General features: G+C 45.5%; 1 protein-coding gene across 1 annotated transcript in view; it reads right to left on the bottom strand.

The window, feature by feature from the left end:
• Positions 1 to 810: 810 nt before the first annotated feature.
• LOC143841938 (putative DBH-like monooxygenase protein 2) overlaps positions 811 to 22,146 on the bottom strand; it is a 22,587-nt gene continuing 1,251 nt past the window's right edge. The window contains exons 2-13 of the mRNA XM_077346487.1: positions 21,040 to 21,186; positions 19,787 to 19,948; positions 17,735 to 17,818; positions 15,419 to 15,586; positions 14,653 to 14,755; positions 10,250 to 10,416; positions 8,260 to 8,351; positions 7,395 to 7,491; positions 7,253 to 7,312; positions 6,226 to 6,356; positions 3,363 to 3,477; positions 811 to 1,468 (exon numbers count right to left, since the gene is read on the bottom strand). Coding sequence (XP_077202602.1) covers positions 1,232 to 1,468; positions 3,363 to 3,477; positions 6,226 to 6,356; positions 7,253 to 7,312; positions 7,395 to 7,491; positions 8,260 to 8,351; positions 10,250 to 10,416; positions 14,653 to 14,755; positions 15,419 to 15,586; positions 17,735 to 17,818; positions 19,787 to 19,948; positions 21,040 to 21,186 — 1,563 coding nt within the window. The 3' untranslated portion in view covers positions 811 to 1,231. The remainder of the gene's footprint in view (positions 1,469 to 3,362; positions 3,478 to 6,225; positions 6,357 to 7,252; positions 7,313 to 7,394; positions 7,492 to 8,259; positions 8,352 to 10,249; positions 10,417 to 14,652; positions 14,756 to 15,418; positions 15,587 to 17,734; positions 17,819 to 19,786; positions 19,949 to 21,039; positions 21,187 to 22,146) is intronic.

The raw sequence follows: 22,146 nt of genomic DNA, 5'->3' as shown, positions 1-22,146 counted from the left end.
GAGATCAGCCCTGACTGCTCTTTAGAAGGCCAGATCCTGAAGATGAAACTCAAATACTTTGGCCACCTCATGAGAAGGAAGGACTCCCTGGAGAAGAGCCTAATGCTGGAATTGATCGAAGGCAAAAGAAGAAGGGGACGACAGAGAATGAGGTGGCTGGATGGAGTCACTGAAGCAGTAGGTACAAACTTAAAAGGACTCCAGGGAATGGTAGAGGACAGGAAGGCCTGGAGGATCATTGTCCATGGGGTCGCGATGGGTCGGACACGACTTCGCACATAACAACAACAACAATGGCTTCTACATAGAATAAATCTTTCCTGTGGACCGGAAACACACAAGGAGTTTTTTTACCAGCGTCTAGCTTCTTGGAGAGTAATTTATCACTGAGGCAATAACTGGATGCTAATGTTTATTTGCACATTTTTACTCATTCAGAACAACATGACATAGTCACGATTGAGCACTTTCAATATTTTGTCATCGCTTTGTTGCCACTTATGGTTTTTGCATTAATGAAGGAGAGCACGCCAAAACACATTTAGTCAAGGTCATTTGGTCCCTGTTCGACATCTTATGAACTGATTTTCTATGTGAGACTACGACTGAGACCTTATATTGTTTTTAACCTTTTTAAAAACCTTCTTTGTAAGAAATCCATATATTTTCATAGATTTGAACATTTTTAACTATCTAATACACTTTGCAGCCATAATATGACATTGCACATTGATTTTACTTTTGGGATCTTAATTCAATTTGGGGTGGGGGTATTTTTTTGTCCTTTTTTCGTTGGACACATAGGGGGTAACATCAGCCAATGGAGGTTTCTAACACATCTTTTCTCCCGCTGCCTGCCAGAGTGGTGGCAGGAAATGAAAGCTGCAACAGCTGTCACCAGGGGAGCTGTAGCTTCCTTCTCTCTGCAGGTGAGGTCTGTGTGTGCGCATGTGTGCTTGTTCCCTTCATCAGGACTGCATCCAAAATGAAAAGCAAGACTGGTCATCTTTCAATTCAAGGGTCAGACTTCTTTCTGCCCTGCATGGCTCGCTCCAGCTCAGAAATTCCCTATCCACGGACATCTAAGAAAAAGAAGGCACCAACTGCTGTACAAATGCAATCCTAGGCATGCTTACCAAGGAGTAAGCAGATCTTATTTCAGATTAAGGATGCAAAGGATTGCGCTGTTGGTAACCTGGCATTGATAATCTATGGCATCAGCCTTGGATATTCAGAGCACATTCAGGAAGAAGGTAAGGAGCCAAGGAAGGCCCAAGTGTACAAAGAGCAGGGCAGGGAAGGGAAGGGCAGCCTTGGTTTTGAGGGCACTGGACATCATGGCCTCTTCCTGGAATCTGGCTTGTGCTTCTGGCTCTGCTGTCGGCTCGTCCGGGAAAATGCGTTTGCAGGGCATCGGCTCATTTTCTATGATATCTCGAATGAAGCCGGTTTCATTAACAACCACCTCCTGGAGAGGGAGGAAGAAATACGACCAAAGATTCATTTGCTTATCAAACAACTTGGATGATTGGGGGGACGCTCTGGGCTAATCGACACTTCTTATTGGAATTGCAATCAGCAAGTAATCTCCTGAAGTTGTTCTTGAAGGGCTGGTTAAGCTGTTTAGACAGCTGAGCTATACCTGTGTGCGCACTACTGCACCTAATGGTCACTCTGAGATTGCAATTGAAAAAACCCAGCACGAGATCTAAGATAGCGGTCCCCAACCTTCTTGTAGTCAGGGACCGCCTCAGAGGGTGGGAGAGAGCCGGCGGCCCAGTCACCGCAGCTGCACGTAAACGTGCACGTGCAGTTGCCGCAAAGCAGGGGGCGCAAACACAGCAGGGGCGCAAACACGCATGCACGGCAGCTCCGCACATGCGCGTTTGCGTCGCTGGCGTGCCGGTGGCCGCGCCTGCCTCTTTCCCCCTCTCGATGCGGGGGGGAGACAGGCGTGGCCGCTGGCGGCCTGGTACCATGGCCTTCGTGGCCTGGTACCGGGCCGTAGACCAGGGGTTGAGGACCCCTGATCTAAGAGACTCTCTTTGTTTAACCTGGGCTCCCACCCACTTCCTGTTTCTAAAGGAAGAGAAAGAGCAGATCATCTGCATGCTCCCAAGCAAGGAGCAAGCAGCCATTAAGGAAGGCTCTCTGCTGATGTGTAGGCATGTAGTCTCCTTGAGCCAACCATAGGGGCTTGCAAAGTGTTTTCTTTGTAACTATCTTTTAAGCTTGTGTACTTTGCTTCAATAAGTAGGCTGAAGTAGATGGATATGATACAGGCTATATATAATATTTCCTAGTAAAGATTTTCTCTTTTAAACCTCAAAGCGGTCTCATCCACTAAGGTAACTAATAAGCCCATACTTTCAAAACGCTCTGTTACTCGGCAGGTCTGGAAGGACCAAAAATCCCAACGGTTTTAGAGGAGTTCATGGGAAAAGTTGGACACTGCTGGAAAGATGGGGATGGGGAAGCCTTTAAAGAAAACAGAAGTAAATTCTGACTGTATTCTGGGCTGTATCTGCCTGGCACCATTAATGCATCATGGAATGGGGCCTATGCCTCTCCGGATGGATTTTCTTGCAATTTCGTAATATCTGAAAAACATGAGATAGTGGGGTTGCCAACTCCAGTTAGCATCTGGGGATCTCCTGTTATTGTTATTACTTTCCTGGCCGTCAAGATCTGTTCCCCTGAAGAAAACGGCAGCTTTGGAAGGCGCATTCCATGGCATTATAACCCGGTAAGGTCCCACCCTTCACCAATCCTCACCCTCCATAAGCTCCACCCCCCAAAATCTCCAGGAACTTCCTGACCCAGACGGGATAACCCAGTGGTCCCCAACCTGCGGGCCGCGGCCCGATGCCAGGCCGTGAAGGCCATGGCGCCGGGCCGCGGCTCCCTCTCCCCGCCCCCCTTGTAGTAAAAAACTTCCCAGGCCACAAGCTTGTGGCCCGGGAAGCTTCTTACTGCGGGAGGGCGGGGAGAGGGAATCAGGGCCGCCCAGCGCACTGCGCATGCGCGGACGGGCCGCACATGCGCACATGCACTACGAGCAGCTGAAATCGCACACGCACGGCACTTTTGCGCATGCGTGCATGCGCGCAAGTGCTGTGCATGCGCAATTTATCCCGCGCATGCGCAATGCGCGGGCGGGGCAGTTGCCCTGCCGGTCCCCAGCCTCAGAAAGGTTGGGGACCACTGGGATAAGCAACCCTATGGAATAAGCATATCCCCTGGGGAGTGATTATAGAAATTAGGAGGGAAAATAGCTAAGGTATAGTTTTGAGGAGAAACCAGAAATCAGGCAAGATAGGGTTCCCAACTCCAGTTTAAGACAGCACAGGAGTCCCACTTACGTCAATGGTTTTAATGACGACAACCTGATCTGCTTCCTTGCAAGCCTTCTCCGCCGACTTGGCTGTCTCCTTGTTCCAATCGACCATGTTAATGGCCACCATCCCCTCCATGGCACTGCGGAGGGGAAATCAAGGTGGAGACAAATGACCAGAGAGGAAGAGGAAGGCACCAGGCCCAGAGGAATTCATTGAACAACAAGGTTAACTCGGAGCAGAGGCAGACAAGGGTTCAGTCTGGTTTGTTGGCTCATTTAAAATAATTCTGTCGTGCCTTTCCACAAAGAAAAGGTCACTGTTGATGCTCATTCCAAAGTCACAATGAAAAAAACAAATTCCGGATGGGCTATGCAAAGCCAGTGATCTCCCGTTGCAGGGGGGGGTGGGATAGTGTAGACAAATAATTTTGTTACCAAGGTGATTCCCGGCTTCAAGCTTAATTTTTTCAACACAAGCTCCTGTTGGTGCAAACTAGCAACCGGGTATCCAGCCACGTTCAAACACAGTCTATTGAAAGGCTGAGGAGCTGGATCTGATTTGTTCTGGATCCAAACTGGCTGAATGGTGGGCTCCTGGTTCCTAGGTGGTCTGCACTCCCAGTACTATCTCACATCACTTCTGAGATCTGAGCTGATGGAGCTAGCCTACCAGCCAAGGCTTTCAGCTAGTTCTGTGAACGTCTCATTCCTTGCAATAAAAACAGACACTTGCAATGAGAGCCAGTTTGGTGTAGTGGCTAGGAGTGCGGACTTCTAATCTGGCAAGCCAGGTTCGATTCCGCACTCCCCCACATGCAGCCAGCTGGGTGACCTTGGGCTCGCCACAGCACTGAGAAAGTTGTTCTGACCGAGCAGTAATATCAGGGCTCTCTCAGCCTCACCCACCCCACAGGGCGTCTGTTGTGGGGAGAGGAAAGGAAAGGGGATTGTAAGCTGCTTTGAGACTCCTTCAGGTAGAGAAAAGTGGCATATAAGAACCATGCATGTGGGGGAGCGCAGAATCGAACCCAGCATGCCAGATTAGAAGTCCGTGCTCCTAACCACTACACCAAACTGGGATTCTTTGTTAATTGCCATTTGCCCATATGGCCAACTTCATATATTAACATTACCAATTCTGATTGCAACAATTTTTACCTCAGAGATCAGTTAAATCTTAGAATGTTGATGACATCACTCCTGAGTTTTAGGGGAGAGAGTTGTTGATACTTCAGAGATGTTGGGCTTTTCCACACACAAGGAATATAGCCATACACCCTCCGAAGGCAGGCGGCATATTCCGGCCCCTCCACATGATGTCACCTACCTCCAGAGGCTAGCTCATGATTTCCTCCACTTTAACCTGCGACTTCGGGAATCATAGAAAGTGGAATCACCACCTTAAAATGCGCCTTCCACCAGCAAACAACAAACCTGCTACCAGCTGAAAGGACGTTTGAAGGGTAAAATGTGCTATAGTCTGCCCATCTTTGTTCCACCCTCACACCCACCTCCCTCTCCCATGCTCCCGGGCATGGGAAGGCGTGTTTTTTTACAAATGGTGATGCATGTGGAGCAAGAACAAGAACAAGAACAAGAACAAGAACAAGAACAAGAACAAGAACAAGAACAAGAACAAGAACAAGAACAAGAACAAGAACAAGAACAAGAACAAGAACAAGAAGAGCTGGTTTTTATATGCTGCTTTTCTCTACCTGAAGGAGTCTCAAAGCGGCTTACATTCACGTTCCCTTGCCTCTCCCCACAACAGACACCCTGTGAGGGAGGTGAGGCTGAGAGAGCCCTAATATTAGTGAAGAAGAAGAGTTGGTTCTTATATGCCGCTTTTCTCTACCCAAAGGAGACTCAAAGCAGCTTACAGTCGCCTTCCCTTTCCTCTCCCCACAACAGATATCCTGTGAGGCTGGTGAGCCTGAGAGAGTCCTGATATTATTGAAGAAGAAGAAGAAGAGTTGGTTCTTATATGTCGCTTTTCTCTACCCAAAGGAGTCTCAAAGCGGTGTGCAATCGCCTTCCCTTTCCTCTCCCCACAACAGGCACCCTGTGAGGGAGGTGAGGCTGAGAGAGCCCTGATATCACTGCTCGCTCAGAACAACTTTTTCAGTGCTCTAGAGAGCCCAAGGTCACCCAGCTGGCTGCATGTGGGGGAGTGTAGAATCAAACATGGCTTGCCAGATTATAAGTCCGCATTCCTAACCACTACACCGAACTGGCTCTCTAGATTTGTTAGAGAGACATTTTGATGGAGGACACCCCAACTACCAATGTCCATACTGCCAATCACGTACCCCTGTTTTGCCTTTCACGTTGGTGACTTATTGGGTCAGACTGGGTCTTTTGGCTTCCAGTTGCTGTTCTCTAAGTTAAGATCTTGCCAACCGGATATGCTGGGAGGGGATTGGTTGCCTACAGTGATTGACAGGCGGTTGCAAGGCACGTCTACAGTGCATTGCTCACTCTTCCTTTTCTAACCACTACTGAGAAGGGTAAAACGGACAAAAAGTTGGCTGGAAAAGTCGGCTTGAAGTTGAGGAGGGCCAGTGAGGCACGATATACTACTGTGCATTCGTGTTCAGAATACATGCCTCTATTTTGACTGATGTACAGAAAAGCCTGTTCTTTTCCCCATGACCTGTCCCCCATAATCTCCCAGGGGTCCCAGACATGTGGAGGAAGCTGGGGTTGGCGTGTACATGTGGGAAGAATGGAATTTCACCTTCCCTACAAATCACTGTGAGGCTTCCTTTGTTCTTAAACCATGTCTACCATATTTTAGGAGGCTTGTCTTCATTCTTTTCCTGGTATCAGACTTCAGTGTTCCCAAACACACCACTTACGCTATTTGAGCTCAGTTCAGAAACACTTACTCTGCGACTGGATGGCCAAGATCTTGGGCAACGTCCTGAATGCTTGGGTATCCCATGCAGCTGGAGATGTTGTGGCGAGGGTAATAGTAGAGGAAGGCCAGGCACATCTCATTCAGGGTACTTGGCCCACCCTGAGGAAAAGGGATCAAAAAAGAAGTCCAAGTCAACGAAGCTGCACTTGCCTTGTTGATATCTGTGAAGTTAGGCAAAGTATTCAGGTGCTCAGGGACTGAGCAGATTGGTGGGTGGTGACCAAAATGGGCTCCCTGGCCTGCCTACCCCCACAGCATTATCCCAACCAGAAATGATTCTGTGGAACTGCTCTTTTGTACCACTAGGGAAAGGTATGTGCATCCTATCAGTATACACAGAGCTCTCCGTCTGGCAAATAGCAGTTCCCAGTAGGGTTGGATGCTACGACATCCAAAGCGGCCATTCCCACCCAAAGCAGCCAGTGCTGCGGAGCAGGGGGGGAGGGGAGGCACAGGCGCATCAGTTGGCACACATGTGCAGGTGCAGAGATTAAGATATGTGAAACCCTGTGACCAGCTATTAAGATATGTGAAATACTGGAGCTTCTTGACAGTCCAGGAAGCTTTGCCCGAATGGGTAGGAGTGAACTTATTTTTAGCATTTAAAAATAAAATAGTTAAATATTTATTGTGTGATAGAACCATATATGGTCATGTCAGGCTGCCCTCCCCTCCCAAATGTCTAATTATGGACCTGGAGGTGCACAAAGGGCAGGGGCCTTGGGTAGGTGTGTACATAGCTATGCTTCACAACCACGTTCTGCCTGTAGAATGTTTCAGGGGTTTCTCAAGGGTAAAAAAGTTGAGTTGCCCCCATCCACTGTTTATGAATTTAGATTAGTGGTTCTCAACCTTCCTACTGCCACAGCCCTTTAATACAGTTCCTCATGTTGTGGTGACCCCCCAACCATAAGATTATGCAAGTCCCAATTATATCCAAAGGAGTCCCAACCCCCAGTTTGAGAACCATTGATTTAGATGATTATGAGACTTACAACTGTCAGACCCGTCCGATCGCTGGTTTCGTAGCGACATTCCACCAGGAATTCATCCCCCTGTCAAACAAAACAGGCCACACGTGAGACCTCTGGGAACAGAAGAAAAGTTACAAGGAAAGGACATTGCAAAACCATGTACCGCTTTGAAAGTGACGAGTTCCTTCAAGGCCCTGGTCTCCTGAAGGTTGAAATCGTAGGTATTGTCTTCGCAGAGGATTCGCAACTGCTTGCCGTCTCTGCGGGTAGAGACACAGAAATTGGCAAGACAGACACACTGATCATTCGGCATGTTACAAAGCCCTTGTGTTTAGTTGGTGGATGACTCAGAGGTTTTGTATCAGGCATACAATGGATGTTTTGTGGCTCCCAAATGCACATCAGCCCTCTTCTGATCATGATGGAAGAATCAGCTTCAGTTCTGCCTCCCGGCTTTAGGTCCTTGAGCTACCCTGTGAAGCCACTACTCAGTCTGTTGCAAAAATTATGCATTGCCATGGTTAGTAATGCCAGTTTCCCTTATGAAGCCTCTAGCAGTTGAGCAGGGGGTTGGACTAGATGGCCTGTATGGCCCCTTCCAACTCTATGATTCTATGATTCTATGATTCCATGATTCTATGAAGGCTCCCTTCACGCACCTGACAACGAAATCCTTTTGCTGTCCACCAACAAAAAACTAAAGGTTTCATAAAGGGTAGTGAGGCCCTAACCGAACTGCACGGAAGGGAGACATGCAGCAGTTCTGCTCTCTTGGCCCCCACAATCCTTTGCAATGTTTCTATTATTTAAATATCTATACCCTGCTTTCCCTTTGTGGCTGAAAGTGGCTTACAATTCCCAAACTACGAACATAACCTCATTTACTCCCTTCCCAAGAAAAATGCCAGCAGCCGTTATAATCAGAGCTTCCCATCCTTTTCTTTCTAATTGTGATAGATTTGAGACCACTCTGTAATGAAACAATGGCTGCTCTCTCTCTATATATATATACATGCCGTCTTTCTTACCGGTACTGGATGCCTCTCACTCCTCTTCCAGCCAAGTGAGTGTGGAGCAAGTAAGCGAAGACAGTCATGTCAGGCACCGGGACCCCATTCAGCTATGTTTCAAGAGAGAAGCAGGGCTTTGTTTGGAAACATACAGAGGCCAGGGATTGCCATACATGATATATACCAGTGGTCCCCAACCTTTTTATCACTGGGGACCAGTCAATGCTTGCCAATTTTACTGAGGCCCGGGGGGGGTAGTCTTTTGCCGAGGGACATCGCCGCTGCCTGAGGCCCTGCTCCACTTGCTTTCCCGCCGGTGCCCCTGACTTCCCGCCACCCGCTGGGGGCCGCTGCCAGCAGCAGCTGCGCAGTGCCACACCAAGGGGGGAGCCCCAGCCATGGCAGCCGCTGGAGAGGACCAAAGGTGAGCTGGCAGCAGAGTGGCAGGGCAGCTACGGGGAGGAGCCGTAGACCAGTACAGACTGATCAACGGACCGGTCCCGGTCCCCGGACCGGGGGTTGGGAAACACTGATATATACAATGCTCATGCATCCTTTCCTTGTGTGCACATGCAATACCCATATAACCTTCACAAGACTTGTTTGGAAAGCTATCACCATATTCTAGAATGATTTCCTTTCTCATTAAAACATGAGTGACCATTCTGGTGGAAAGTTGCAGTGGGGCCTGTGTCGGACACCTTCGGCAGGAGAAGGAGAAATGTCAGACCTTTATTAGGATCTGGGGGTTCAAGAGGAGCCTGGGTTGCACACTATTTTTATGTGGTTATCAGGGCCTCTTGTGTTGCCATCAAGTGACAGCTGATTGATGGTGACCTCTGGTGGGATTTCCAAAGAAAGGGATGGTGGTCTGCCATTGCCTGCCTCGGCATTGCAGCTCCAGACTTCCTTAGGTTGCGGTTAAGATAGACGTCTTCTGATCTGGAGAGCTGGGTTTGATTCCTCACTCCTCCACATGCAGCCAGCCGGGTGAACTTGGGCTAGTCACAGCCCTGATAGGGCTGTTTTCACAGAGCAGTTCTGTCAGAGCTCTCTAGGACTCATTGACCTCACAGGGTGTCTGTTATGGTGAGAGGAAGGGAAAGCAATTGTAAGCCAGTTTGAGACTTTTTTGGGTAGTGAAAAGTGGGTTATAAAAACCAACTCTACTACTTGGTGGTCTGCCATCTAAGTACTAACCATGGCCAACCCCATTTAGCTTCCAAGATCTGGTAACGGTGGGTTAGCATGGAGTCTGCCACCCAACCCCTCAAGCTTGAACATCTTGAGTGGATCCAACCATCCTCCCCTGAGTCTTCTCCTGGCCTCAAGAGCCCGCCTCTGACTTCAGTGGTTCTTCTTCCGGCTGAAGACCTACCTAAGGTAGAGGAAGACTGCTTTGACTGGAGCTAGTGCTTTGACTCATTTTAATAGTCTCCTATCTGCCCTTATTCAAGGGAGAAGTGCATGTACCCCATATGTAGAATGGCTCTGTCCATGTCAATCTGGCATGTCTGAAACAATTGAACTTGTCCCTTTATATTGTCCATTTTATTCAGCGTATGTATATCAAGTACATCCAAATACTTAGGTAGACCCAATGATTCTTGTATTTCTCTTCTTCTTGCTGATTGTTTTAATGAAACTACCTTCAAGGTACCAAGATTCTGTGCATGGGTGTATTCATTAAGGAAGCATGCTATTATTGTTGTTAACTGTGAGAATTGCAATATCTTATGTGTATCATGGGGTTTTTTTATTAGCTGTTCATAGATCATAAGGAACGATGAATACATGACTGGAAGAAGGCTTCAGCTTGGAGCCAAAAGGAAAGGCGGGATATAATATTTAAATAAATAAATAACTTTGCTCAGTGGAGGGGTAGAAGGGCAGAGGATCCACCCCACGGTGTCCAGTCTGTTAAAAGTTTCCTGGAGAACCAAAAGACTTGCGACCGGCTGAGAAAAGTGGAGATGAACATTAAGCAATTCACCATTCCAAAGCTTACCTCATCAAACTGACTGGTATTGCAGAGTCCGTAGGAGTTGAAAGCCTCTACTCCCGGGGGCAGGAAATGGATGGGAAAGGTCAGGATACCCGTTTGTAGCACCCCAAGGTCATATGGACGCAGCTCCGGAGTATAGTAAAATCTCATCCCTGAATTGTCGATTAAGTCTATAAAGAAGGAAAACCTTGAGCTGAACAACTGCTTAAACGTAACAGGTGAGGGGCGGGGGAAGCAGTCCACAACGGAAGCCCATGCCGTTGGGCAAATAATTGGACTTTCCCTCCGTGAGATGTTTGCCCTGGTGACAGAGCTAGTCAGCTAGTTAGAGATTAGCTCTGCTCGTCCTGCTGGTGTAAAAGACTAGAGAGCATCTAATCAATAAAACGATATAAAAATAATTCTCCATGTTCAGAATTGGCGTTCTTCTCTGGTCATGCAGCCTCCCTCGCTCCTCATCTGGTGCTCTACTCAGTTATTGGGGAAAGCCAACAGATGGTGGCAATTGCTACATGCCGTACATTTTTGTCCAGTGTTTCTTAAATTGCTTAAGGAGGTTCACACAATGATACTTTCCATCCAAACCTGAAGGGTCAACACCAGCAGAAAGATACTGCAGTTACTTGGAAAGGACCAACATGGAACTAACCTGGGCTGACTTTTTTCACCCACTCAGCAAGGGTGCAACTAGGGATGTGCACACAGATTTGCCTTGTATTTTATTCAGGTTGATGCATCCCAAATCTATTTGATATATAATCATAATCACCCAAATCCCATTATCGATATAGGGATTCAGGTTCGGCAAGATTCAGGCTTCCCTAATTGTTTTGGCTCCATTATAACTTATGGACCCATTAAAGTCCTTGGAATCTAGCCTCTTTTTCGATCCAATGGTCTGGTGGGGGGCAGGGGTTGATGTAGTGGTGCCAAATTCACTGTGTTGCTGCTGAAGCCTCTCCTTAAAAGAACTCCCAAGTTTCAAAAAGATTGGACCAGGGGATCCAATTCTATGGGCCCCCAAAGAAGATACCCACATCCTCCATTGTTCCAGGGGAGGGGGAATAGACAGTCAATACAAGCCCAGCAGAATGTCCTAGAGAATCCCTGCAGTAAAAGGAAAGGAGGGCATTTTTGCAAGGCCCAGACAGTTGCAGGACCATTGCAATATTACCTGGCAGAACAAGTGACAACTCAACAGGACCAAGTTCACATCTCCTTTGGAGTAGAAACTGAGGGGGAAGGGGTAATTTCTCCAGGGACAGCAGAACCACTGCCATCAAGGAATGTACTAGGGCCCAGCAGCAGAGCCCAGTGCCCTATTGTGGCAAATGCCCACTCAACCGCACTGCAGAACAGAGTCACAATCCTGGGCAATATAGCACTAGTCCTGCTGCTCAGGACTGTGCCCAGGAATGGGTCTTGAGAGTATTGCCTTATTTTCCTGCATTGAAAACAATAGATGAGTGTATTATTTTTATTTTTATTTTTATTTTTATTTTTATTTTTATTTTTATTTTTATTTTTATTTTTATTTTTATTTTTATTTTTATTTTTATTTTTATTTTTATTTTTATTTTTATTTTTATTTTTATTTTTATTTTTATTTTTATTTTTATTTTTATTTTTATTTTTATTTTTATTTTTATTTTTATTTTTATTTTTATTTTTATTTTTATTTTTATTTTTATTTTTATTTTTATATCCCGCCACTCCATTGCGGCTCGTGGCGGGTAACAATATCACAAATCCCCATTAAAACCCCATAAAAACAATAATAACATTGCCAGTATTACCGGCATGGAAAGAACGGCAGCTCAACTCCCCTCCCCCTCCCTCCCACTACTAGCGGGTGGAGAGGAGGTCCTGATGATGTTTTGCTTTGGGTCCGGAACCCGAGTCCCCAAGTATCAACTTTGGGTGCCCATAAAATTGTTCCCCCTGGTCCAATCTTTTTGAAACTTGGGGGGTTCTTTTGAGGGAAGATTCCAGCAGCCGTGCTACAAATTTGGTACCTCTACCTCAAGCCACGCCCCCATCAAACCACTTAAGATACTTAGGTTAGATTTCCTGTTGACTTTAAGGACTCCATAGGTTATAATGGAACCAAATTGGTTTGGAAAACATGATTGTAATCCAAATCAAATGCCAACCCTCCCCACACCAAAATCATTGATTTGGCTTATTTTGGGTTTGACTAAACCTAACAGCATACCCCTAGATGATGAGAAGCATAGGGGAATAGTTGCAGGTATTGACTGATCAGATCACAGAAGATCATTTCAGGTGGGTAGCCGTGTTGGTCTGTCTTAGAACAGCTAGTTATCATTTATTTATTATTTATTTATGTGATTTATACCCTGCCACTCCCACACAAAGGATCGTGGCGGCTCACAAAGTCCTCATTAAAATCCCATTAAAACCCCTATTAAAAGGACACACCACTACAATATTAAAAATACACAGTGACCAGGCAAAATAACACAAGCCCCGCGCCCAAGTCTAATACCCACTATCAGGGGAGGGGAGGGGGGAGATGATATATGTTTGTGAGCCAAACTCCCTTCGTCAAATGGAAACAGAGTTTTGACTCTCAAAAGTTCATTCCCCAGAAATCTTGCTGGTCTCTAAGATGCTCCTGGAATCAAATCCAGATCACAGGAGGTGCTTCTGCAGGACAAAATCAAGGCTTGCTTGTTCTCTCAGTTAAACACTGGGACATCCAGAGGGGGAGTTAACAGTGTAATCCTAAATACTGCATTAAGATGCACTGAGTAGACCTAAATAGGATTCTAAGCAGACTTTTACAGCTTGTGAGAAACTGTAATAGAGCAGCCATGGAGATGGACAAAGAATAAAAGGTGAATATGATGCCTCTATTACATTAAAAACTCTCTAACTCATGGGGCCTGATTGCAAGAACCATCTGAGAATGGAAACTCTAGATTAGCCTTTTTCAACCTTCTGACTGTGGAGAATATATTCAAGCTTCAATGAACCCCAGAAGTGGTGTCATGAACCTTCAGAGAAGTAGGCACAGAAGTAGAATCATATAGAGTTGGAACGGGCGATACAGGCCATATAGTCCAACCCCCTGCTCAATGCAGGATCAGCCCAAAGCATCCTAAACCATCCAAGAAAAGTGTGTATCCAACCTTTGCTTGAAAACTGCCAATGAGGGGGAGTTCACCACCTCCTTAGGCAGCCTATTCCACTGCTGAACTACTCTGACTGACCGTTTATGCACTGGAGGTTTCATGCCGGGCTGCAGGCTGGAGCTTTAGTCGTGGCAGGTTGCCCCACCTCTTCCTGCACTCACACGGGGGAGCATTTGGCCTGGTACACCTCATCCGCCCCCGATTTGTGCTCCTGCACAGGAGCTGGGGCAGTAAAGTTCCCAGTGCATAAATGGTCACTGTGAAAAAATTTTTCCTGCTATCTAGCCTATATCGTTGTACTTGTAGTTTAAATCCATTACTGCATGTCCTCTCCTCTGCAGCCAATGGGAACAGCATCCTGCCCTCCTCCAAATGACAACCTTTCAAATACTTAAAGAGGGCTATCATGTCCCCTCTCAACCTCCTTTTCTCCAGGCTGAACATTCCCAAGTCCCTCAACCTATCTTCACAGGGCTTGGTCCCTTGGCCCCAGATCATCCTCGTCGCTCTCCTCTGTACCCTTTCAATTTTACCTAAGTCCTTCTTGAAGTGAGGCCTCCAGAACTGCACACAGTACTCCAGGTGTGGTCTGACCAGTGTCGTATACAATAGGACTATGACATCTTGTGATTTTGATGTGATGCCTCTGTTGATACAGCCCAAAATGGCATTCGCCTTTTTTATCGCTGCATCACACTGCCTGCTCATGTTTAGTTTACAATCCACAAGTACCCCAAGGTCTCGTTCACACGAGATGCAGTAAGATGCAGGAACTAGCCAATCAGTCATTTACCATTTCCAATGTGGAGCAAGAGACTAGGCCTGTAGAGCACCAGAGGAAGCGAGCTCCAGTGACATCTAGTGATGTCAGCAGCCATCCAAACTTCTGGGAAAGGTCAAGTAAGCCCCGGGGAGTTCATGTGTAACTCCAGGGCTCCTCAAGTCCCTGGTTGGGAATTCCCTGCTCTAGATCAAGGTGGGAAGTTTTGATTGGACAGCAACAGATATACATGAGAAATATGTAATCATTATTGATTATATTCTTTGTTATAATTAAAAGTACCAAGAATGTCCTGACACAGCATTTGCATAATTTTAGAACACATGTGAATATAAATAACTAAGCAGTAGTGACCAGACTTTGCTTTTCTCAAGAAAAACGAGATCCAAAGAGGTCTTTATATCTCTGCCCACCTTTGATCCCTTTCCTGCCATTCGTCATCAGATTCACACATGCCATCTACTCACCTGGGATTAAATCGAAATTGCTGTAGTGGACTTCTAACCGGATCCACTGGGGATCTTCTGGTGTCCCTAAGGAGTATCCTGTCTCATCTGGGAACATGAAGGACTAGTAGGGCAGGGGTAGAAGAGAAGGAGGAGAGAGAAGAAGAGTGAAATTGTTACTTGTCACTTGACAACTGAGCCCTCTGGTTCTTTGGATTCAGAGTGAGATATTTTTACATGGGGTCAATCTGGGTTGTAAGTGCAAGAAGGACGTCTTTGGCAGTGGCGGAGAGGGCTGCGGCTCAGTGGCAGAGCATTTGTGTGGCATTTAGAAGGCCCCAGGTTCAATCCCTGGTGTCTCCAAATACGAGAATGACGAAGTTGGTGTGGCAAGACCAGGGATAGCAGCTGTCTGTCAGAGCAGGCAATGGGAAAGTCCAATAGTCTGACTCAGCCTGAAGCAGCTTCACAAGTTTATATGATGATGGAATGCTTCCAACAAGATGGCGTTATGGGCCTTGGTGATTAGAAAAGGCTCAGCAAATTGGCAGGGACTGAAGACCTGCACACAATTAGGATAAAATGTACCAGGTTTCGTCAGTATTATTCTAAGAAAAATGAAGGAACAAACCCCTCGTCCTTAGAAGATGCTATGAAATCAGTGGTTTGGAACCTGGCCAACCCCGGCTCTACCCAAGATAAGCTTTCAAATTTAATATGGTCCTTTGGTAACTTTGGTTGAAGGCAAGACACAGTTCTTTGGATCAAGAAAATGCCATCTACTCACCCCTCCTCCTACTGCCCAGCCCATGACGATTTGGGAGCAGAGGCTAAACTCAGGATCGGCTCCATAGCAGTCGCTCACTCCAGTGGGCAGCACGCTCGCATTGCCACAGGCATAAACCAGTATGTGATGCACCAGGGTGATGTTGTGTGGTGTGATTAGGATATCATACTATGGATGGACAAGAGAGGAGAAAGGTTGCCTGAGGTCTACTCTATGGTTGTTTGGAGCAGCAGTCTAGCAGGGAAGGGGGAGAGCATTTGCTTGGTGTGAGCCTACTTGTAGATTCACTCAAGCTATGGTGTCCTTGCAAAATTAGCCACAGATGATCCTGCTTTGAGCAGGGGGTTGGACTAGATGACCTGTATAGGCCTTTCCAACTCTATCATTCTATGATTTGTCTCCTTTTTTAAAGATTTCTTTAAAATGATTTTGGAAAAGGAATAAAAGGCAGCTTGTAAATTAAACTTGCTTTACAGTATTGTTACATTCTCCCTTTACCTATATTCTTATTATCACTTTTATGGCAATTCGTTAGATCCTTTTTCTTCTACTTCTTTTCTTTTTTTAGTTTATTGAAGAATTCACATATACTATACAAACCTGATCGGAGTAAACCAGAAAATTCGAAGTACAAATCAATAAACACACAAAAACAAAGAAAGGTGACCTCCCGTTTACTATACAAAGGGGTCATATCCAATATCAAGTAGTCTGTCAAGTCAAAGCAACGATACCAATTCAAAATATATCTCATGAATCAAGTATTCTTATAAAAACAGAGGAAGAAAGAAAGAAAGAAAGAAAGAAAGAAAGAAAGAAAGAAAGAAAGAAAGAAAGAAAGAAAGAAAGAAAGAAAGAAAGAAAGAAAGAAAGAAAGAAATGCAAACCTTCTTTTAGTTAAATACAATCCCTGAAATCATTTTCTTATCTTTACATTTCTGCTCCATGTATCTTACCCATGATTCTCAATTAAGTTTCAAGCCAGGAATCCTCTTATCATTTATATAACTAGTTATTTTTGCTATTTGAGCTAACTCCAACACTTTACACTGGCATTCATGCACTGAAGGTGAATCGGAGAACTTCCCTTTGCTCACCCATACAATTCTTGCAGCAGTTGATAGGTGTCTGAATAAAATTCCATCTTGTTCGTCTAAACCAGGTGTAGTCAAACTGCGGCCCTCCAGATGTCCATGGACTACAATTCCCAGGAGCCCCTGCCAGCTGGAGGGCCGCAGTTTGACTACCCCTGGTCTAAACTATTGTCTAAAATACCAAGCTTATAAACTTCTTGCTTAAAGCTTCTTTAGATTCTGATATGAACTTGACCTAACATATTCTCCCTTTCTGTTACATCATAACAAATAAAAAATATTTAACAATAACAATTATTTAAATTCTGATATGAACAACTTACGAGATTCTGCCTTTCCCTTACATCGTATATCCAGGATAAAAATATTTAATTGCCAATTTTAACAGTATTACATTTCACCTCTCGAATCTTTAAAAAAATAGGTAGATTCAGATTCAAACTTTATTACATTCGTTCATACCAAGTTGTATGAAGTTAATACATAAAAGACCAAAAGAATATGGTCATTTGATATAATACAATTTAAAACAGATCATAAAATAAAACTTAAAATTATGCTACTTTAGAGCATCAGATATATATGCTCTCTTGTATCAATTTCGCCGCTCCCACAAAAACATTATCCGAGTGTAAGGGGAATGTTCTCATAGCGACCCTCTACAAGAACGTAAGGCAAGACGGAGCATCTTGCAAAGGTAAATGCCCTTCTTTGTTTACTTATTACCAGCTGAGAGAGATAAGTGGCAGGGGCCAGAACATATCTTGTTTTAACTGGGGCCTAACCCTAGCCCTTAAAAATTGGTATATTAATCCAAAATATTGCATGAAACATTAATAAAACAGAAAAAAAATAGTTTCTATCTAGGAAAAAAAATCAACTTATACCAAGAACTTATTTTCTACTTTAAAAACTCCTCAAAATCAGAGTCCAGTAGCACTTTTAAGACCAAGAAAGATTTATTCAAGGTGTGAGCTCTTGTGCTACTTCAGACCAACACAGCTACCCATTTGAATTTTAAAACTCCTGTAATAGCCACAGCTTCCGAAGACCAGAAAGACTGGTGGCCAGGAGGGAGGTGAGAGATGTCATGATGAAATGCACCAGTACATGGGAGCCCCACTGAGCTCAAAGGGAGTCAACACACATGGGTTCAATCCATAGCCCAAGTCTGACTCTCTATCAAGGCTCTCAATTCCCCTCTCACTGTCAAGCTGCTTACCTTGTAGATATGATGTTTTGTCTTGACTCTGGGCAGTGGGATGAATGTGCAGGCGTATGTGGTGTCATCTTCTGGAACGGGGAACTAGAGAACAAAGGCAAAATGCATACTGAAGACTGTGAAGTTGTCAACTAATGAACATAAAGGGGGAGAGCATGGACTGTGCATACATTCTGTCTTGGATCTCTGGTAGGATGAAGAGTGGAGCCACCTAACAAGTCCTCAGTGCAGTGAATACCAGTCAAGAGAGAGCATAATTGGGAAGGGAGCGTGATGGGGTAACACCACAATTCGGTCATTGTGCCGAAACTATATTTCACTCCAACTATTGGTGCAAAGGTTTATACCTTTGCAAGAAGAAGGTCACCTTCTTTGCACCCTGGGAATGTTCAGAGGCTAACCCGAGGGCCAAAGGAGACATGAGATTTTGCCACGCGTTGGGTCTGGGTTTCCCCAACCTGACCCTCATATTCTCATGGTCAGGTGGCAGCTGTTGGGAACTAAATTCCTGAGCATTGCAGGGACCCAAGTTGGATTGGGACTTCAGTACAGCAGAAGAAGGGATGTCACGCTTCTACCCCTACCTCCTGTGATGTTGTCCTGACCCAAAATGTCCGGTGGGCTCAATTTGTTAGCCAAGAATGTGAGCTCTATCAGGTGGGAACAGTAAACTATTACTGGGAGTGAACAGTAAACTATTACTTTCTGAAAACACTTTTGATATGAGAAACTGAATTAATCTGAAGCCAGGGTCCCCAAGCTTTTTTGAGGCTGGGGTCACATTTGGAATTCCAACAGGGCAGAGCAACAACAAAATGGCTGCCACATAATGGTTGCTGTGAGAGGTGGAGCCAGCCACAAAATGGCTGCCACAGCTCAACTTCAGTAACACAGCGCAGATCAATGTGCTGTGCTGCCATAGCAACATTTACAAACAAATCTGCAAAGCCAATCAGATCTCCAGTAGTCAGTCAGAAGACTTGCTGGGCAAAAGCCTTCACTGGAACTGCCCACTTTATTTAAAAAAACCCAGGGGGCATAAGGAAGGTTGTCAGCAGCTGCCATGGTGCCTATGGGCTCTCTGTTGGGGTCCCCTGATCTGAAGTTCCTTCCCTTTAACCATCTTGGTTTAAGTAAGCCATTTTAATGGGCTCAAGTAGTCGCTTTCCTTTAATGATCCAAGTAAAATCAATGGGTGTTATTTTTATATTCTTTTAAGTGAACCTGGGTTAAAAAGTGTAAAAATTATATTTCAACAAGAAGACAAAATGGAAGTCAGATTCTCTAGTAATGTTTTCACTTGTGTGCAATGCCCAAAATAAACCATGAATGGTCATCATAAACCATAAGGGTCATCATTGACCATTGGGTAGGGGGCGGGTCAGCCTGCCCAAATAAAGTAAAAACAACCTGGGGTCCTTTAAAAAAGAAATTTAATATATTTTTTTTCAAAGAGTCAGACTTGGATCAGCGAATCCCGAGTGCGAATCCCATTCCTCTTGGGAAGCTTGCCAGGTGCCCCTGGGCCAGGCACCCACTCTCAGCCTAACCCACCTCACTGGGTTGTTGTGAGAAGAAAATGGAGGATAAGAGAATGATGGCTGCGACTTTGAGTCCCCATTGTGGAGAAAAGCAGGGGATAAATGCGGTAACTCTATCACAAATATAGCTGTAGATGGGGTGCAGATAAACGGTAGGGCGATTTGGCAGGTGGGAAGAAGAATGGGAAAGGGGAGAAGACACAGATTCAGACTAGGATCTGAGAGAACCCACTTTCACTTGTCCCAGTCAACCCCTTTCAGCCTAACATACCTCGCAAGGTTGTTCTTTGGATGAAACAGAAAAGGGGAGAATGTGGTAAGCCACGCTGGATCCCCATTTGGGAGAAAAATGGGCTTTAAATGAAGTAAAAATGTTAAAAGTGATAGATTGCTTTTAAAGAACCAAAACACGCTGCTTTTTTGGCAATGAATAAGCCAAGCAATCTTTGTCCGTACATGTCCTGTTGCAAGGGATACCCCTCAGATGTGTCGCTAGCAGCGCAATACTTACATCATCTAGCTTGAGATCATAGACATGGTAGACGCTGGGTGAATTTAACTCCTCCTCATGATAATACAGCATAAAGAACAGAGATTTTTTGACCATCTTTCCTTTGAAGAAATCAATCGTGTCGTCTGGGCCAAACCCGGAAATCACTCGGAGTGTATCGCCCTGTACAGAGAGATGACAAGAAGTAAATCTTCCTTGAGCTAAAATATTGTCACCTGTACCTAAATAGGGAGGTAAGGGGGCAATTCAGAAGTTGGTCACCGGATACTTTCCACGTTTTAGTTTAAGAACAGCCAAATCCCATCGTCAACTGCCGAGGAATCATACCACAGCATTCATTAAATTCCACAGCATTCTTTAAAAAGTAGCAAGAATCAAATTCTCATGTGACGATTATGTGAAAACATTAAACGTTCCCCCCCCCCGTGTATTCTGCAAGAGAGACAGCAAGGGGAGAGCAAGGATGGCCCCCTCCCCACCAAACTTCCCCACCTGGCGGCTGCCACCACAATAAGCAAAAGAGCAAAGTGAGGAGTCTATGAGAGACAATTGGGATTGGTGCAGCAGGGTGCTCCATGTCAACCCCTGTCAAAGGACTTGACAGAGCTTGGCTGCTTCTCCCGCCTCCAGCTGTTCTGCCTCTTGGCATGGGAAGGCAATGGGCAGACTTTGGGTCGATCTGAGAAAGCTTCCATAGGGATCACAGCATGTGGGGGACAAGTGGCCCACAGTCACCCCAGCTTCAAGAAAGTAGGTGGCAGAGGGAGCTGCAGCTCACCTCACTTGAACAGCTGGCTCCAGCTCTCACATGCTTCATGGCCTGTTTTCTCCCTGAGGAGGCACTGACAATGGTGGCCGCCTTCCACTCTCAGGGGCTTTGTGGTCTCTCATGGCTCATAGGATAGGAAGAGAGGAATGCATGTCACCAGGAAGGCTGGCCCAGTGGGGGAACAGAGTAGGTGGTCAAAGTGGTGGGCGGGAGAGGAAAATGCATGTTTGCGAGGAGAGCACATGACCGCTCCTTGACCATTCGACACGAGGCCCATTCAACAGTCCCATTGGTTTAGGTGAGGGGAGCTTTGTGAATGCTGTGGAGGCAATGGGGTTTTAAGAAAAAATCTGTCTACAATCCAACAGAGAAGCACAGGGTTTTTAAGACTGTTTATGGGTGTTGCACTTGCCCACCAACTTGATCATGACCCTTAACTTTGGTTGGACAGTGTCCCTTGTTTATGCCCTGAGCATTGTTTTACCGTGATAGGATGATCAAGAGGATCACACGTCTGGAAATAGCGCCGGAATGTCATGGTGGTGGAAGTCTTGTCTTGGGTCATTGACAGCAATTCATAGTCTTGGCTTTCATCCTCCAGAATGGTTTCCTCATCCACAATGTGCCAGTCCTAAGGGAGATAACAAGAAGGTAGACAGAAAAACCAGTAGGTGAGAACTGGATAGAATGAATAGAATGAGATTTTTAAGTCATGGAAGATCTGGGTTCATATCTCATTAATCCAAAACAAAAAGCCCTTCTGGTCCACAGAATTCACCAAGGTCCATAGTGTCCTGAGTCTACAATATCATTTTATGTATAGGAGCTCACTCGGTACATAATAATCTTTGTAAATCTTGTATTCTGTGTATGCTGTTTTTATTTATTTCATACCTGACCATTAATAAAGGCAGTAATCTCTTCCGTTCCCCGCAATAACCAGAGTTGTTACTTATAGACCGTTTACGCACTGGAGGTTTCATGCTGGGCTGCAGACTGGAGTTTTAGACATGGCAGGTTGCCCCACCTCTTCCTGCATCCACACTGGGAAGCAATTGCCCCGGTGCACCTCCTCCACCCCCAATTTGTGCTCCTGCATGGAAGCTGGGGCAGTGAAGTTTCCAGTGCATAAATGGTCATAGAGGCAAAGTGAGATTTTTGCTTGATCAGCCAAATGAAAACGTTCTCTCATTCAGAGCTGAGCAGATGCACTGCCACGGGCTGGTTTTTGTGTGCACTTCACTTGACGGAAACATCACTGAGCAACCAGAGAGAGAATCTGCGCATCCCTTCAGACACCATGGATTTGATCCTTGGGGTTATTTTTGCAAACAGAAGGGCACTTTAGTTAGTGGCAGAACAGGAATGACTTCCACTGATCTCACTCCCCCCATACTTCAGGAGCAGCATTTAATGGAGGATGGCAGGCTGCAGTAGGAAAGGGACATGTAGGAAAGATCAATTCTGCAATTGGAACTAGCTTTACAGTCTTCTCAATCCAGTCGCTTGCTTTTTCATTGAGTCAGCAGTTTGAAAATCACACTGGAGCTGAACAACTCACAATACTTGGGAGGGGAAGAGTTACCAAGTG

Source organism: Paroedura picta, chromosome 7 (assembly GCF_049243985.1).
Source record: "Paroedura picta isolate Pp20150507F chromosome 7, Ppicta_v3.0, whole genome shotgun sequence".
In the NCBI taxonomy this organism is placed as follows: Eukaryota; Metazoa; Chordata; class Lepidosauria; order Squamata; family Gekkonidae; genus Paroedura; species Paroedura picta.
The sequence above is the reverse complement of the archived record's forward strand: the minus strand, read 5'-3'. Positions and strand labels throughout refer to the sequence as shown.